Raw genomic sequence first — 19,178 nt, forward strand, 5'->3', positions numbered from 1 at the left:
AGGTGTCCACCGAGACGACAGAGAATTACTGCGCCATTTCCTTTCCTTAAAAAGCGTTGCGTTCAAAGGGCAAGGCATCGCGCCGAACGGGTGGTGGCGTTCAATGGACTCCGTGGCAGCGCTACAACACGCTGTCGCGTTCCACTCCTAAAGGCGAAGCTTAAGCGTCATTAATTGGCAGTTAATTAATGCACCAACACAATGTGAAGTGAACAATCGCGTAGCAGAATGCAGCACTCAGGCTTTCGCCTTTCAGCACTTTAGCCGCTAAAGTTCCTCGTAATTTTTTCCAGTTACAGCGAGCTGTCCGGCGCCCTCCTCAACAGGGGCAAGAGCAAGGCTCTGCGTTTCGGGCCCTTCGCGTCGGACCTGCTGGGCGAGGTGGAGTGGGTCCCGGCTTGTAAGGTGCTAGGAGTCGTGTTCCTCTCCTCGGGGGAGGTAGCCCGCGACTCGTGGACCGAGTTGAGAGCGACCGCTGAGCGACGCCTGACAGTAGCAGCGCGTTTCCGCCTGTCGCTGTCGGAACGCGCGTTTATCATCAGGTCATCGGTGTGCGCGCCGCTCTATTATATAGCTCGCGTCGCTTGTCCGCCGCGCACCTTTACGCGCCGCTTGGCCACTCTCTGTGGCAGTTTTTTCTGGGCGGGAAAAACGGAGACCGTCGCTCGCGCGCTCCTCCGTCTCCCCACGCGCATGGGCGGGTTCAGCCTGCCCAACCTGCGCACAATGTGCAGCGTGCTTGCTGTTCGAGGCGTCCGCGACCTGGTCAACGCCACCGACTACCCGGGAAGAGGGCTCCTCGCCTACCTTCTCGGGACTTCGCGGCGCCTCTTTTTTGGGGAACTCGTTGGTCCTTCAGCCGAACGGCTGCCGGCGTTCTTCCGGTATGTCTGTCGGACGGCCAAGTCTCTCACCGCCACCCTGCCCGAGGTCAACGTCTCTCAGACGCAGATCTCCCGCGTTTGCGAGCTCCTTGCCATCCAGGAGGCTGCACCTGAACAGCTAGAGCGGAGCAGGCGGGTACGGTGGCGAGACTTGACGTCGCACTGGATACCACCAGACGTCCGCGACTTCGGCTGGCTGCGAGGCTGGAGAGTCCTCCCAACGGGGGTCCACATCGCCGCGTGGGGCATCGCTCCTTCTTCTTCGGTGTCCCCAGCGAGGTGCGACAGAGACCCTCGAACACGCGCTTTTTGAGTCCGCCGTAGCGCGCACTTTTTGGAGGCTGATGTCGCGCATGTTTTTTGTTAGCCTCGACTCGCACACCAGGCCGCGCGACGCATTTGTGCGGCTCTTGCTGTGTGTTGGGGCCTTTGTTTTGTGGCGCCAGAGAGGCGTCGCTTCCTTGCAGGGCCGGCCTCAACGCTCCATGTTCCCCATGCTGCAGAGGGTTCGGGCGCGCCTGTTTCAACAGGCGTGTTTAGATCATGTGACCCTCCCAGAAGAAGAGTTCCTGCGGCGGTGGAGCACCCGCTTCATCGCCGCCTGCGGGGGCCGCGTGACGGTGCGGCTCCTGCCGTATTGAGTGTGTGGTGCGCGGTGTCGGTGCGCGTTCATCGTATTCAGTGAGCGTGCTTCCCCGCGATGCCTGGACATTATGGACCCTTTGAACATTTTTTGCTGTGAATGATTTTGTGTGAACGGCGGCAGCAGTCGCCGTCGTGTTCTTGTTTCATAGCTTTTTTGTACCGAGCGACACTAGTCGCTGCCTTGGTGTTTTTGTCTTTGTGAGGGACTATGGTCCCTTTGTATGAATAATCAGTCCAATAAACTTCTCTGCAAGGGTGCTTCCCCCGCGATGCCTGGACATTATGGACCCTTTGAGCATTCTGTGCTGTGAATGATTTTGTGTGAACGGCGACAGCAGTCGCCGTCGTGTTCTTGTTTGTATGAATAATCAGTCTAATAAATTTCTCTTCAAGGGTGAAGAAGTCTAAACCGCATAGAGGCGAAAGCGTTTCCGCCCTTTGCCTCTGTGGGATTGGTGACGTCACCACTGCATGATGTCAGACATAATGACTAAGTAATGCCACCCGTGGATGACGTCACACATTATGAATGAATAATTACTTAATAGTAACAAAGTACTAATTAATGGCTAATTACTGCATGATGTGTTAATAATAATTAAGTGTTAATAAATGACGCTTAAGCTTCGCCTTTAGGAATGAATGATTGAATGAATTGTAAGGAAGACGACGGGAATACGCGCGAGCTGCATTGCCATCGCCTGGTGCACGCTCCTGGCTCCACTGCCTGACCTCGGACTGCTGTTAGCCCTGCTCCCGTTGAGAAGCTTCGCTGTAAAAATCCCAACTTACATTTGGTGCAGGTGCTGGGGTATATCCTCTCGCCCTGGAACTCCGCAGCCGAACGCTACCCCCTACCGCGATGCCTTCGACCCACCAAGCCGTACAAGTGAGCCCGGCCGCCGTCGTCTGTGCTGGTTCTCTCCGCCAGCGGGACCCCCCTATCTTCAGCGGCACAGACGACCATGATGTTGAAGATTGGCTCACGTCGTATGAGCGGGTGAGCGCATACAATAAGTGGGAGGCGGAAACCAAGCTGAACAATGTCATTTTCTATCTGACGGGCGTGGCAAATCTGTGGCATCGGAACCACGAGGCGGACATTACATCGTGGTCCGTTTTGAAAACGAAGTTCTCAGAGGTATTCGGCCGCCCGGCTGTCAGAAAACTTCGGGCCGAACAGCGGTTGCGTGCGCGGTCGCAGGAGGTAGGAGAGAACTTCACGAGTTAGATCGAGGATGTCGTGGACCTGTGCAAGAGGGTGAACGCACAGATGTCTGAAGCCGACAAGATCAGGCACATCCTCAAGGGATGTGTCTGACGACGCCTTTCAGATGTTGTTGGCGCGAGACCCGCGCACCGTCGCCGAAGTCGTCACCCTATGTTAGAGCTTCGACGAACTACGCAAGCAGAGGGCTCTGACACGCGAACACACCACGAGCATCGACTCGCTTGCTGGCCTCAATGATGCAAGAGACCAGTCATCGCTCCTGCCGCACATCAAGAGCTTCATCCGTGAAGTTGCTCGGCAGCTCTCGCTTATTTCCAGCCATCAAGAGCCATCACCACACATCACTCCGAATCTGAGGCACGTCATTCAAGAACAGGTCGCGGAGGCGCAAGCCCTCAGCCCGCACCTCTCGCGGTCCCGCTGACGTATGCGGAGGTTGTTGCGCGACCTCGACCGCCTACCTATGCTCCACCTCTTGGTCCTGTTCGAGAGCCTGCTGCTTTTATTCCACCGCCTGCTCATCTGCAAACCTCCCGGGGCACGTCTGATAACATTCGACCGTCAGCTCACCTGGGCAACTCCTGGCGCACGCCTGACAACCGTCCGATCTGCTACTTCTGCGGCTTGCCAGGTCATGTGGTGCGCCTTTGCCGTCGACGCATGAATGCCTCACGACCACCTCCTGAAGTTTCCGGTTACTGGTCCCAGCGACAGTTTGTATTCGCCTCCTGCTGAGCCGCCCCTGAGCCGTTCTCTGTCTCCTGAGCGCACCGCCTTCTCTGGACGCCGTTCGCCTTCTCCACGTCGGCGCTCCATCTCTCCAATGCGACGGCATCCCTCGACCATTCAAGAGGAAAACTAGGTGCCGCAGTTCCTGAGGCGAGAAGTGCGCAGTCGTCGAAATTTGAAAGGCCTCGTTTGTCTACCGCTAATTTAATCGATTTTTTTTTAGAGGGCGTATCTGTCATGGCGCTTGTCGACACCGGTGCTGCGGTTTCTGTCATGGATGCAGCGCTTTGTCGCTCTTTGAGGAAAGTGAAGACGCCCCTTTCTGGCCTGACGTTACGAACTGCAAGTGCGCACCTCGTCCAGCCGTTAGCAACGTGTACTACTCGAGTAGTCATGAAAGACATTTTATATGTGATTGAGTTCATCGTTCTGCCGTCATGTTCGCATTCGATCATCCTGGGTTGGGACTTCCTATCGCGCCACGATGCGGTCATCGACTGTGCTCGGGCTCCAGTAGCGCTCTCTACGCTGCCGAATCTCGTGCCAGAGACTGAAATTTGTGGTGCCCCTGTTTCTGCCAAAGTTTTCGTCGCCGACAGTACGATATTCCTGCGTGCTCTTCCGTGATTGTGCCTCTCTCCTGTGACTGTGTTCGCGATGCCAGTGTCCTCTTCACGCTGTCTCTCACTTTTCTACGCCGCCATTGTTTGCCGCTGCCTTATGCCCTGCTCACTTTATCCGCCGGCCTCACCGCACTGTGGGTCTTCAACCCGTTTTCCAGCCCCTTCGCATTGCGCCGCGGGGAATGCCTCGGAACCCTGCAGCTCTGATTCTGTTTTCAACCACCCCGACGCTGCCGTAGAACACTGCCGGTCGCCATGGACGCCCTCAGCTCACCTATTCCTGCGCCCTCCACGTTGTCTACCGACCTATTCCTTCGCTCTATTGACGCCACTCTTCTGCCAGCTCAGTGAACCCAGCTTCTTGCGCTTCTTGAAGATTTCCGCTCCTCCCTCGATTGCCACCAACGTATTTTGGGGCGCACGACGACTGTCGAGCACCGCATTGACACCGGTGCCCATGCCCCTCTGCGACAGCGCCCATATCGTGTTTCCGCCACTGAACGACGAGTTATTGAAGAACAGGTAGACACCATGCTTCAGAGCGGCGTTATTCAGCCTTCCACCAGCCCCTGGGCCCCACCGGTTGCTTTCGTCAAGAAGAAGGACGGCTACGTTCGATTTTGCGTCGATTACCACCGCATTAATACGATCACACGCAAAGACGTCTACCCCTTGCCCCGTATTGATGACGCTCTGGACTGTCTACAAGGCGCGGAGCTCTTTTCTTCCCTTGATTTGCGCTCTAGTTATTGGCAGGTCCCAATGGAAGCTGCAGATCGCGCCAAAACCGCGTTTGTGACCCCTGACGGCCTCTACGAGTTTAACGTCATGCCTTTCGGCCTCTGTAACGCTCCTGCTACTTTAGAGCGAATGATGGATACCGTTTTGCGTGCCCTCAAGTGGAAGACATGCTTGTGCTACCTGGACGATATAGTTATCTTTTCGCCCGACTTTCCAACGCATCTGTGTCGCCTGAAACACGTCTTGACATGCCTCATAAACGCAGGCCTGCAGCTGAACTGAAAAGCATGCACCTTTGCTGCCCCCGAACCGGCAATTTTAGGTCACGTTGGGTCGAAAGATGGTGTACGCCCTGACCCTGCGAAACTTCGAGCCGTGACTGTGTTTCCCAAACCTTCCACAACTAAGGAACTTCGCAGCTTCCTAGGGCTCTGCTCTTATTTTAGGTGTTTCATTCGCAACTTTGCCTCAATTGCTGCCCCTTTTACTCAGCTGCTCGGCACCAATGTTGATTTTTCGCCCTGGTCACCCGCATACGACGGCGCCTACAACACCTTGCGTCGTCTCCTCACGGCACCACCCATCTTGCGCCATTTCGACCCTGCGGACCCCACTGAAGTCCACACCAATGCCAGTGGTATTGGTCTTGGTGCAGTGCTCGCCCAGCGAAAATCTGGCTTCGACGAATATGTCGTTGCCTATGCCAGCCGTACAGTTACCAAGGCTGAGTCTCACTACTCTGACTAAAAAAGAGTGCCTCGCCATTGTGTGGGCCTTAGGCAAGTTTCGCCCTTACGTGTACGGCCGTCCTTTCGACGTCGTTACGGATCATCACGCCCTTTGTCGGCTTTCCTCACTAAAGGATCCTTCTGGCCGCTTGGCGCGATGGGCGCTGCGTCTTCAAGAATACAACATCCGAGTCGTGTACCGGTCGGGCCGCAAGCATCAGGACGCCGACGCATTGTCTCGCTCCCCGCTCCCCGCCGAACTTGCCAGCCTCTGCGAAATCGACGCCCCTGTTCCGTCTCCCACCATCAGTGACCTCCCTTCTGAGCAGCGTAAGGATCCCTGGATTCGTGCTCTTCTCGACTTTCTCTCCGACCCATCGGCGGTTGCACCATCCCGCGCCCTGCGCCGTCACGCTTCACATATTGAGATCAGAGATAACCTACGCTTATCGCCGTAATTATCATTCTGATGGACGAAAATGGCTCCTCGTCATACCTCGCCACCTCCGGTCCTATATCTGTTCATGTTTTCACGCTGACTTGCAGTGCGGTCACGCGGGCCTTTTCAAGACTTACACGCTCCTCCGCCTCCGCTACTACTGGCGTGGCATGTAAAATTTCATTTCGAAATACGTACGCTCCTGCCTCAACTGCCAACGCCGCAAGAAACCCACCAACCGTATTGCTGGCGAGCTGCAGCCGCTGTCTTGTCCGCCTCGAACTTTCGACCGCGTTGGCATTGATTTATATGGGCCCCTCCCGTATACTGCTTCCGGCAAGCGATGGGTCAGTGTTGCCGTCGATCACCTCACGAGGTATGCTGAAACCGCCGCGCTCTCTGCTGCCACGGCACAGGATGTGGCATCCTTTCTTCTGCGTCGATTCATCCTTCGACACGGTGCCCCGCGTGAAATCCTTAGCGACAGAGGCCGTGTCTTCTTATCTGACGTCATCAAAGCTCTTCTCCGTGAGTGCAACGTCATTCATCGGACTTGCACCGCTTACCACCATCAGGCAAACGGCCTCACTGAACGCTTTAACCGAACTCTGGAGGACATGCTGGTGATGTACGTTGGTTCGAACCACACGAACTGGGACCTCATTCTCCAGTATATTACGTTCGCGTACAATACTGCTACACAGTCTACAACCGGATTTTCTGCTTTCTTTCTCCTTTACGGCCGACATCCCTCCGTTCCCATTGATACTGTTCTTCCCTACCACCCTGATGCATCTGAGTGCAGCACCGTTTCCGAAGCCGCCAGGCACGCCGAAGACTGCCGCCAGATCGCACGGTCGCTCACGACAGCTACCCAGACCCTTGAGAAAACCCGCCACGATGAAGATCAACCTCCCCAACATTTCTCTCCCGGCTCTCTTGTCTGGCTGTGGATACCTCCCCGTACTCCGGGCCTCTACAGGAAACTGCTCGCTAGGTATCACGGGCCCTACCGCATCTTGCAGCAAACATCTCCAGTCAACTATATAGTTGAGCCCCTCACGTCGTCACCCGATCTCAGACGCCGCGGCCGTGAAACCGTCCATATCAACCGCCTCAAGACATACGACGACCCCGCTGTCTTGTCCGCCCCTTAAGTCGCCAGGATGGCTCCTTTTCTGTCCAGGAGCCATTGTAAGGAAGACGACGGGCATACGCGCGAGCCGCATTGCCATCGCCTGGTGCACGCTCCTGGCTCCACTGCCTGACCTCGGACTGCTGTTAGCCCTGCTCCCGTTGAGAAGCTTCGCTGTACAAATCCCACCTTACAGAATGAATGAATGAATGAATGAATGAATGAATGAATGAATGAATGAATGAATGAATGAATGAATGAATGAATGAAGAGCGCCACAGCGTGTTGTAACGCTGCAAGGGAGTCCAAGGAAAGCCACCACCCGTTTGGCACGACGCCTTGCCGGTTGGAAACAGCTTTGAGCCTATTTGAGGAAAGGAAATGGCGCAGTGATTCTCTGTCATCTCGGTGGACACTCGAATCGCACCGTAAAGAAAGGGAGGAAGTTTCAGGGAAAGAAGGAAGAGAAAGAGGGGCCGTATTGAAGAAAATTAAAATGGTATTTGAGAAAAGGAAAATACGCAGTAACTGTCTCACATATCTCGGGGGACACCCATCATCGTCGATGAGTCACCCCAGGGGGCTGGATGTAACGCCTGCGGAAGGACGGGAGAATGAGTCATTAAATGCTTGCACCTTTATAGCGAAAGTTACCTTTACTCTTCAAATAAGAACTGAATAAAAATTTATATGACACTTAAGCCTGCTTACGTGCTGTGAAGGCGAAAGCATTAGTGTGTCGTCGTGAGCATTTGACCTCGACACAGGTTGCATACAGAGAAATGAAACGTAGACGCCACTCAGAACGCTCATGCTAAAAATTGGCTGTGGTTTAGCTCTGGTTAAACCTATTCGAGTAGCAATATCTAGAGACCCCCGGCTGCGCTTAGGCTTCGCTTGTAGTTTGTTGATCGTTAGAGGCTAAGTGAGCCCGTCTAGCGGCATCGCTTTCCTGGCGGGCGTTTGGCCAACTGCTCGGCACGCTCCTCTTGAGTCTCTTCAGCGCGCTGTCTCCACTTCATTTCTACGGCGATCCCTGGCCTCAGTCAGGCTGGCCGACTTCTCACCATCCGTACTGCGGCCTCAACTATGGCTGCGGTTGTTGTTGTTGTTGTTGCGACTGACAGAAGAATGAAAAGGAAAGTGCACGGGCCTGCCAACTGGCTCCAGCCGAGCCACCACCGCTGCCACGTTCAGATAGAGGAGAGTTGAAAGATAAGAGGGAAGAGAAGAAAGGAAAGAAAGACGCGCGTCGCAGCAAAAACCGCGTCCGCCGGAACGGACGCTGCTCAAAAAACAGATAAGCGGCCGAAGCCGCGCTCGCATCTCTTCGGCTGAGGTGACGCGAGATCTCCCCTTCTATACTCCTGGTTATCACAGCTGCGGAGCGCGATGTGCGACGTCATACAGAGGGCGCAGCGAGCGCCCAACGGCAGGAGCGGTGGCCGCGCGGCGACCACGACGAGCCGAGTTGCCGTAGAATCGAGGGCTGTGGTGTGACTTCACGGCGTCAGTGCGGCCACGGCTCAAAGCGCGGCGACGGCGAATAGTCAAAACCTGACGTAATGTAGCTATCACTACAAAAGCGCAGAATCCATAAAGGTAAGAGTGAACCACTCGGTTTGAAAACCAGTCGGGAGCTATAGCCTACCAAAGACAAGGTTGCGTCAGAATTTCAGTACGAAAGTTTTTTTTTGAGGAAAGGAATAGTGCAGTTACTGTGTCGCATCTCGATGGAAACCTCAACAATGCTTTGAGAGAAGATGCAAAGACTTCGGAATGAATGAAATGGATGAAAAACTTTATTGTACAGAGTTCTTTCTCGCAGCGTTGGTGGAGCCCTCGGTCCACGGCCCCAGCGGCCTTTGCAGTCTTGCGAGCCCTGTCGATCACACCAACACCGGAGCAGTGGGAGGCTGCGCCGTCCAGCTCGAAGCCTGAAATGACTTCGGAAAGGCGTACAACTGAAGTTGCATCAGTCGTCGGTTCGAATCTAAGTCGGAGACAAGCTTACAACACGACTAACACAAGTAAACTATACGCAACGAAAAATCGAACGCTGTACGACAAACGGATGCTTTTAAATTTGGTATGAACGTAGTCTGGAATACTGGCGCCACATTGACGTCAGCCTGTGTGTGTGTGGGGGGTGGGGGGGGGGGGAGTGTATAAAGGCGAACGAACACGCATACGATTTTGAGAAATGGCGGTGCTCGGTATACTGTGTCCGTCCTACCTCCTACGGCCGCTTGATGACGTCACCCTATTTTTCTTGATATCACTGGGATTTTTTTGTATCATCAGTGAGTACACACATGAAAACACTCCGCCGGCTTTTCTATCAAGTGCTATCAAGTAAGTAAGTATCCAGTAAGTAAGTGCCATTAAGTAACGCTTTCGCATTAAAAACGATTACTTTAGCTACGGAATATATATACTTCAGAACTTCTGTTTACTCAGCAGGCTTTAATAACTGCTGATCTTATTGGGTTTTATTGCAGTAATTAAATTTTCGTTTAAGATACACATCCTATAAGCGCATTAGTAGCTCAGTGCAAAAGCGGAAACTATTTCTGTAGCTAGCCCCGAAATATCATTAACGTGGCCTGCTATTTCAAACATTTTTTTAAAGCAAGTGTTATCCAATATTTCTACCAGTTCAGACAACCATTTTAGTAGTCATAAAATAATTCATGCATGCTGTGTTCGTCCTTGTGCTACTAAAAAAGGCTCATACGTGTCTGTAATTCTCTAGAAAAGTTCATGCACAAAGCGGAACTAGTGAAGTTTGGAATCCATTTTCATTCGCTAATTCCATGCGCTCCACCGTCTGCTCTGCCATAAAAGTTTTACTCTGTCAAAGGCTTATCAGCCGTGCTATTTTCGATAGCACTCTTTCATTTGTTTTTCTGGGGCGCATCAAATAACGCCCATATAAATTTTTTTATTACGAAGCTAGATGAGGCCTAGGGTTGGAACCTACAAAGTAAAAATATACTCTTGAGCGGCCATTATTTATGACCTTGAAAATGTCGGCGAATATATGCCTAAGACAATCAGAGCGCTCAGATATAATTCAGGCAGTAAGCTAAACTGAGAACAGCGCCTGAATTGAGATACGCTTTTCGTGGGAAATTGTTTGGCTTTACGCGATTTTGCACCAAAATATTACGCGCAAAGATATGACCACCACGTGCTTTGTTTGAAAATGATATTTCAAACTGCAAAAACCAATTTCAGAAAAGCCATGCTTCGCCATCCCTTTGTCCTAGAGCCTTATTAGCTTCGGCGGTAAGGACTGTTGCTGGATATCGGTCAACTCGGGAGAGGATCTTCAGTAAATGTACTAAATTCCTCACCCCCATGCGTGCTAAACTTCACGAGATGTTTTTAGCTGACATTTAGAACTAATGACGATGCAGTCGTACGTACTCGTTTTCGAACTCCTCCAGCATCCATTATTTTGGTTGCATATGAATTGGCGTGCTTTTGGTCCTCTAAGTTTCTTTGCATTTTGTGCTAGACAAAAGGCTGTCGAGCCCCCGTCAAGCGGTAGTCACAGCTTTTTGTCATGGACACCGTCAGGATCGTAGTTATCAAAGAAAGTTGCATATATTTTTTTTAAGAATTCCAAACTTAGGCAGCAACACTGTGCATGTCACAGCTTGATAAGGCCATAATCCAAGACTAGCAAGGAGGTGAGCTTGTCGGGAAAATGAAAGTCGTGGCCTGCTTGAAAAGTCCGATCGCTGCTTCCGCATTGTTATGTAGAGCGCTGCATAAAGCGAATACAGTGGACTTTGCTCTGTGAAATAATGATACCTGTCTCACTGAAAAGTGCGACGAAGGCCATGGATGAATTTGAAATGACCGCGATCGACGCTTGTGAACATAAAAAAGAGGATTCTTTTTTACGCAGACACTTTTTTTAGAATTTTCTTTACAGACCGACGCGGGTTCGATCCTGGCCGCGGCGGCCGAATTTCGACGGAGGCTAAATGCTATAGGCCCGGGCTCTGTGCGATGCCAGTGCAGGTTAAAGAACCCCAGTTGGTCGAAATTCCGGAGCCCTTCACTACGGCGTCCTTAATAGCCTGAGTCGCTCTAGGACGTTAAACCCTAATAAAACCAAAATAAAAAACCAAAACTTTTTGTAGACCACGCTTAGCTCGCGCTTTATGAGCGATTCATCAGTGGGGTGAAATATGATGTACAAATTTATAACGAGATGCTAGTGTTAGCCTTTACGAATGCGTTCTCGAAGACCCCGTAGGGCTTATTCTGGTCGAGCAGTTCTAGATTTTTGTACCACGGCGGAAAAAAAGTGCAAACAAAAGAAAAAAGCTGTCCCGAATAAATTTCTAGAGCAGCCGGATTTAAAAAAAGTTTCGCACAATACTATGTATATGTGTGTGTGTGTGTGTGTGTGTGTGTGTGTGTGTGTGTGTGTGTGTGTGTGTGTGTGTGTGTGTGTGTGTGTGTGTGTGTGTGTGTGTGTGTGTGTGTGTGTTAGAATCCAACAGCCACAGAAACCAAGGTACACAGGGGATTTTTTATTTATTTATTTTGTGGTATCGATCAATGGAGAATATTACTGAATACGTTATCGCTTAAAGATAATTGATTAAAAAAGCAGAAGAAAAAACAGCCACATGCCGCCTGGTGGGAACCGAACCTACGACCTCCGAATTACGCGTCCGGTGCACGCACATACGCACGCACGCACGCACGCACGCACACGCGCACGCGCACGCGCACACACACACACACACACACACACACACACACACACACACACACACACACACACACACACACACACACACACACACACACACACACACACACACACACACACACACACACACACACACACACACACACACACACACGCGCGCGCGCGCACACAAGGAACACGTGTGTGTGTTCGCGCGCGCATGAGCTCTCGTTGTTGACGACAGTTTTTGAATAAGCGTGGCTGTTTCTTCCTACAAAATATTCCTAATATGACTGATAAACACGAAAATAGAAAAGCTATTCTGCATGATTTACACACATCGGCCTCGCATGCAAACCGTTTTTAAAAGGAATGGAATTCGCTCAAGGCTGTCCAGAATGAGTGTGTCTTTCTCGTATATGACACTAGCTTTGACGGGATCAGACGACGTCGTTTGTCATGCTGGGCAGTTATACACTCCTTCGAAGAGCACAGGTCATTAAGTTCCTGAGGGCAGTATTTCCGCTTTAGTGGCCTCTGAAGACCCCGAATATTTTGAAATGGATTGCATACAGTGCCCTCCGTACAACTGGACGTCACGAAAGAAAAATGATGGTGAGTTGTGTCACTCATTTTAGGGCTTCTTTTTTTGTTTGTAAGAAAATGGTATCTGGGGCTGGTTCGAGGAAGTTACAACTCTTAAATGGCGTTGGCATAAATTTCTGAAGTACCAAATGGTAGAAAAGCAAGTGTTGGCAATATTTCTCCAGGGGCAAAGTTATTTTCCTGTTCACAGCGCAACTATAGTGGAGAGACGTTCCTGATTCTGGCAGCCCTCGAAGGCATGAAATTAATCTCAACGTTCATGACGCCTCCTATACAAGCTCATGATAAAGCTTAGACTATTTTCGCCCAACGTTTTGGCCTTAGGACAGGTGCAGCAACACGCCTTAGCCGCAAGCAAAAATAACAGCGTCCTACGCAACTAGACAGCTAAATCTATCCACCTAGGTATGAAGGAAAGTGTCTCCTGCCAATATGCATTCACCCTCTGATGCTATGTACAGGCACCATCTCCGTCTTGGCTTCGTACTGCGATTAAAATCTGAAAAGATCGATTTGAGTTGCTGAGTACTGCAACTCAAATACATCTTTCCAGTGCCTACGCACCGTGCGGCGTCTAGAGGAGGTCTGTTGAGCATAATGATTCTTAACATCACTGATGAAATAGGAGAGGAGCCGCGCGTGTACATAAAAAAGTGTGTGTGTAAAGGGTGGAGAAAGTACGTAGAAACAAAGGCACAGTAACTGCTTTACTCAGGGTGTGGCAGCTTAAAAGCGCCTAAAGGGAAGGGAGAAAGTGCGGAAAGAAAGTGAAGAGCGGTGGAGTTGCCATAATGAAGAGCTCTTGATTAAAATAATATACACACCAGATTCTCAGGTTCTGGTTCTGCATTTGGATTGTAGCCGTGCACAGCTTAATGGAGAAGCCCTCACGCACTTCGTTATAGCACAGTTCTTTCCTTCTCTCTTCTGGAATTCTGTCTTCAGTTTCGGCAGGTTATGGCCTCAGCTGTTAGTACGAAAAACCGCCAGGATTCACGCGGGCTCACAACAACACTGACGGATCCATTGCTTCGTCCACTGGTGCCTGCACCACACATGCACTTAATTTTTCAGCTTATGACGGCGCAGCTAAAGCGCCACTGCTTTGTCATATGTATTAGCAGCGCGAACACAAAACAGGAAGAAGGAGAAGATAGTACAGTTCCTCCTGTTTTGTGTTCGCGCGGCTGATACATATGGATCGCAACCAACTGGTCCGGCAGATGGTGTTATTTAATTGCTTTGTCAGGGATGGAAATTGTGAACTACGCTTTGAAAGCAAAGCATTCGCAATTTTAAACTCTAAAAGAATGTCCGTGGAATAAAGAATTAAATGCAAAAATTCAGTGCGCGTACCTTTTTAATTTCGCCTGCATGGGGTTAATTCCCAACACAAAACAAATTGAAGGAGGGATGGAAGGGGAGCCTCAGTCAGCTAGCCAACGTTTCGGCAAGAGGACTTTTCTTCGTCGGGCAAAGACAAGAGAAACCAGGACGACAAAGAGTCCCCTTATAGAAACCTTATCTAGCGGACTGAAGCTATCGTCCCGCTCTCGTTGTTTTGTGTTTTCCAGAGTCACGTCTTCCTCTCTTCTGTCTACCAGGTTGTGGGTTAGCTATTCTCTTACCGCGAGGAATACGGGCGATACAAGGGTGATGTGCTTAAACAAATGCATTTGGCCATAAACGTATATATTTTACTTTATTTCCGTATGTTTCAATGGGACTTGACAGCTTTTTTTTCACATCAGGAAAAAAAGATATGACATGCTTATGATATGCAGTAGATTAAGATGATCTGATGAGACAACTGACAAGCAGGCGAGTGCTAAACCGTGCCTGCTAGTAACAAAAAGAAAATACGGCGATCTGGGCTGTGCACATTAATGAAAAAAAGTGTTGGCAGCGGGAAAGCCCCTCCAAGGCTGCTTAGAAAGAGCGCGTGGCCGCGAAATTATGCTCCTAGAAAAAGACATCGCGTCTTCCTGCTGCAAGGCCGCCTTGTTCCTGCCATAAATACTTGTTACGAGAGCGTCTGACACGAAGACTCGCGAAAACTGGATTACTCGGGAAGCTCCAAGACTCTGAGTACAAAGGAAAACAAAAACACCTCGTGAATGTTTTCGTTTACGCGACCACGCGAAGGGAGACACCAGCTTCGTTCTGTGAGTGGAAATTTATTAATTTATGAGCCACCACTGGACAGCAGGTCTGCGGTACCGCTAGGAAACGAAATCCACGTTGAGTAACTCTAGCTAGAACGGGCGTCGTCGTGAAATACTTAGCGCCTTTCCTGCGGCACCAGGATAAACGAATAGGCTTCCGGGTTCTAGGAACAAGGAAGTGAGGCATCATTTCCTGGAGATAGATGAGGAAGCATACCGTGTTGGGATGGAGACAGCGGAGGTCAGTCTTTATACGTCACACTCAGGCCCTTGACAGCAACCTACTAGAATGCTCAAGTGCACACATCATTTCTTTTAGGGCACTCCATGGACTATTTGCATGTGTAAATAACCAATCGGATGCCAGGAATTTGCAGCACTTACCTGAATTGGCTCTGCCAACTGTATAGAGGGTCGATGAGGATTAAAACAGTGAAAGGCGGACCCAGCATGTGTATTCGACTCAAGTAAATATAAATCGATACCCCCACCTAGGCGCACCCGGATGTTCCACCTTTCGGGGAGGGAAGATATACGGCATAAAAACAAATGTAGCGCAGCCCCTTGCTGAGAGGGTGCACTCCTCGGCCTCCATAGCTGACTTCGTAGGGATATGACATAATTCAAGGCGGTGTAATCGTACTAGCTATGCCACAAACCTAGATCACCGCTATGGATTCGGAATGGAGACTTGGTGTTCGTGATTTAGTTTTCGCTCCCGGTACAAAACCGAAAACCACCGAAGCGTTAAATATAATGATGTTGCAGTAAAAAGCATTGCATGTAAATTAAATGGCACTCTTTTCTCTTTCCTCTCCGACGAAGGAGTTGTTACGATATCTGCTCTATCACACACTTCTCTTTTCAGAGATGTCGGTGAGCTGCTGCTCCTGCTCCTAAGGTGAATAACACGTTCATTTCGACCTGAAAATTAATGTATGATTTTAATGGAGCGGGTACATTTAAGCTTGATGTTCTCGTTTTTTTCTCTTCGAAATAAGATCTTCCGCTAGCGTGGGGAATAAAGTACAAAAATCCACGCGTTCCTTTGCACTTCAGCTGTTCGTGCTTAAAAACAGAAATCAGCATCTAAGAACAGTTGTGCAGCTCGCCCCATTCGCTAGGCGGTGGAAGAGTCGCTGCCAATTATGATTCGGATGCATCCGAACTAAGACGAAGCGAGTTGCAACCTCAGCTCAGAACCCTACCTCAAGTTCTAGCTGTTGCTGTCGTTTGTGTGTGAACTTTTGTTGAAAAAAAAAGCCAGTACAGGTAGCGTGTATTGGGACACCGAACACTTTTACATAGGTCTTCCGGTTTATAACTGCTCTTAACCTCATTCTAGTTGCTATGCTAAGCTTTGCATGTGTTATATTTAGTTCATAACAGCGGCCGGTCGAAGCTCCTTTGCTGAAGGTGTCAACCTTTCTTAAACTAGTTGCATGTACAAACAATGCTTTTTTACTATTCTTGGGTGAATGGGAGTATTTTTATGCAAACAGCCCGTGCACGAACGGAATCGCCGAATAATGGAATATGAGCACAATGAACAAGTAATTTTTTTTTCACTTATTATGATAGTATTTGCTGTATCCTTGCGTCAGTGTTACTTGCACAATATCCGTACTATTTCTTGTGCACTGAATTTTTTACTTTAATTATTGCCGAAAATGCGAGCGTTTAATGCCTCTTTTTGTTGAAATAAGAGAAGACCAGGCTGTACTTCCTTTCAATTTTGGTTACAGCTTTCGGCTAACAGAGTCATGTATCGGTTTATCTGGCAGAAGATATCAAGGGGAGGAAATGCAGTCTATTTGAAAAAAAAAAATTATAATGGAAAAAGCCGAAAGATACTGACGTCCTCATGGATGTACCGAGAAAAATACTGAATTTTAATTTGTGGTGTTTGTTTCAGGGAACGTCCTGTCAAACTGCCCACAATAATTAGCTTTTAATGAAAACGCTACAAGCTAACGAAAACAGCAATCGCAATTGCTCAACGTTCCGTGAATGTTTTGCTGCCACCAAACCGTGATTTTCGGTCCTTCCATCATGCTTGCACTTATACGCTTTGGCCTGAAATGCCAAACTCATTCAGCTTTGCCCAAATACTCATGGACAGCGGTGGCCTGCCCTTTGGTTCCCTGCAGTGATCGGTAGCGGATAAAAATTGCGAACATAAACTCAGCTAAAAGAAAAATAAGTGAGGTACAACTATGTTCGAGATTGCAGCTCGTACTGAAGGGTCATAATTCGGGTCTGTATCTGTTTAGCTGACGGGCGAAAAACAACTTTTCCACTTTGTCTTCTCAGCACGGAGGTTTCTTAATGGTAGTGCCTTTAAATTTTATGCCGCCTTGGAATGGAGGTGGCTAGGACTGATGAAAGCGAAATTCCTTCACTCTATTTTTTTTTCTGCGATCGATAGCAAATATTTTACACTGTGATTTCTTGAAGTGAACAAGACAGAACATAAAAAAGGTAGAAGTGAGTGAAGAAGACAAGTTCTGACTTCAAACTGACGGTTTTTTGTTTAAAGTCAAGATTTAAATATTGGCGGTCAAGATACCAATTTTTCCAATATGGGAAAAACTTTGTCAGGTGTACCAACATACAGTAGCTCACAGTCACGCAACGCAACACATAAGGGATTCACGCCTAGCGCCTCCGTTCGCACAAAACTATCGGTCGGGTTAATTGACGCGCCTACATGAGAGCACCTGTTGTGATCACTCACGTTAGATTTGTTTTAGCAGGTAGTGAACGGCGGAGAAATACCTGAACCGTTAGTTGCGAAATATGAAAATGTCTACGTGGCCTTTCATCAAATGCGGCAGAAAAACCCTGTGTAGCAGTGTACGCTGCATGGAGAATTGCCTCTGCAAAAAGTTTAACGACCATGCTCAGCTAGCTAGAAGGATCGAGACAGACAAAAATGGCAGTAGGCAAGTAGTAGATTACATTTAAAAGTCAGCGGCAAAACAAAGGGAACACTCCCGAAACTATTCCGTGAAGCCGATTCTTTATCACGGGCGTCTACGGAGAAAGTGTATTGATCCCTTTGCGTTTGGGGGGGGGGGGGGGGGGAGGCAGCATAACGGCGGAGGAGCCAGCCGTCTACCCTTAAGAAGAGCTGACGTTACAACATCTTGCAAAGGTTATGGAACCCGATCTGTCTGCCTCTCCTGTTTAACCAGCCATCACTTCGCGTCGCGCTGGAGATGATGAAATCATTCGTGCTTTCTTTTTTGTAAGCTTGTTGGGCGGTGCTTCTGTTTTGACCATCCTCAACACATTTCACCGGCCAAAAGTGTCAGTTGGCCAACGTCTGTTCCATATGATAATGGATGACAAAATATGCGTAGTTACATCACACGTTGGCAATGAAATGGGCGAAGAAAAAAGCAAAAGTTATTTTCTTTGACAGATGCGAAAAGTATATTTATGTTGATGTTCCAAGGGCGCGCCAGTGTACGTTCAGATAAAGGGAAGAGAAAAAATAATATTTCGAGCTGTCTTTTTATTAACTGATGTCACTAGTCTAAGCCAAACATTGCCTCAGTTTTCCCTTCATCATATTGACTTCTACCATAAGTAGTTTCTTCTTTAATCCTAGTTGTTCATCGAAGTTAACGCTCAAGCGAAGAAATTTGCTGAGCACTACTTGTTACTGATGTTAATGTTTTGTTTTTCGCACTCCACCGCGTATTTGAAACAGTGGTCATCCGTGAGTATAGTTGACCGACATAGTTGACCGAGATATAGTCGACCGTGAGTATAGTTGACTGCCAGGGTCCTTCACTGGGCCTGCATTAAGTCCTAAATAAATAAATAAATAAATAAATAAATAAATAAATAAATAAATAAATAAATAAATAAATAAATAAATAAATAAATAAATAAATAAATAAATAAATAAATAAATAAATAAATAAATAAATAAATAAATAAATACATAAATAAATAAATAAATAAATAAGTAAAAGTTTTGAGCGATCTATATCCATCCTTTATTTATTCAAAATACCCTTCTGAATAAAAGCAAAAGAAAGAAGCAATAAATTGAATGGCATAATGGAATGCCATACATAACTTTTACCAGTCGCTTAACTCTCAGCAAAACATGAACACCATATTTACTATCATTTTTAATTTCATTTCAGTTAATTTCAATTTTTTGCCCTTCAGAGCCAAAAGAAACGTGATCAAAACATTGTCAATACATTACATTGTGTCACACAACTTAGTAATACCAATTTTTAAAAGCAAACAAGAAAGTAATACAACACTGGAGAAACGGTAAGTCCGGTATAGACAGGCAGCATATAAAATTGTACGCATGAAGCAGGGTGACTATAACACGTACAAAAAACGAATGAGATATTCAGGGTACACGCAGAAAAAAAAGAGAAGCAAAAAGAACGAGAGAGAGAGAAATAAAGTGGGGGAAGGAAACATTTAAGTCAATAATTGTGTCAAGGCATTCTCCAAATTTTTCTTTGTTCGGTCTGCAAACAATGTCTTTATAAAGATAT

The 19,178-nt window shown here is 48.4% G+C and overlaps 1 protein-coding gene and 1 pseudogene across 1 annotated transcript in view; one reads left to right on the top strand and one right to left on the bottom strand.

Annotated features, from left to right (window-relative positions):
- Positions 1-2,391: 2,391 nt before the first annotated feature.
- On the top strand, positions 2,392-3,184 carry LOC149360208 (uncharacterized; annotated as a pseudogene).
- A 1,234-nt stretch (positions 3,185-4,418) lies between these two features.
- The window catches only part of LOC149360209 (uncharacterized), a 99,032-nt gene continuing 84,272 nt past the window's right edge, over positions 4,419-19,178 (bottom strand). The window contains exon 2 of the mRNA XM_089567805.1: positions 4,419-4,681. Coding sequence (XP_089423931.1) covers positions 4,419-4,681 — 263 coding nt within the window. The remainder of the gene's footprint in view (positions 4,682-19,178) is intronic.

Source organism: Amblyomma mixtum, chromosome 2 (assembly GCF_055824585.1).
Source record: "Amblyomma mixtum isolate Tamu chromosome 2, ASM5582458v1, whole genome shotgun sequence".
Classification (NCBI taxonomy): Eukaryota; Metazoa; Arthropoda; class Arachnida; order Ixodida; family Ixodidae; genus Amblyomma; species Amblyomma mixtum.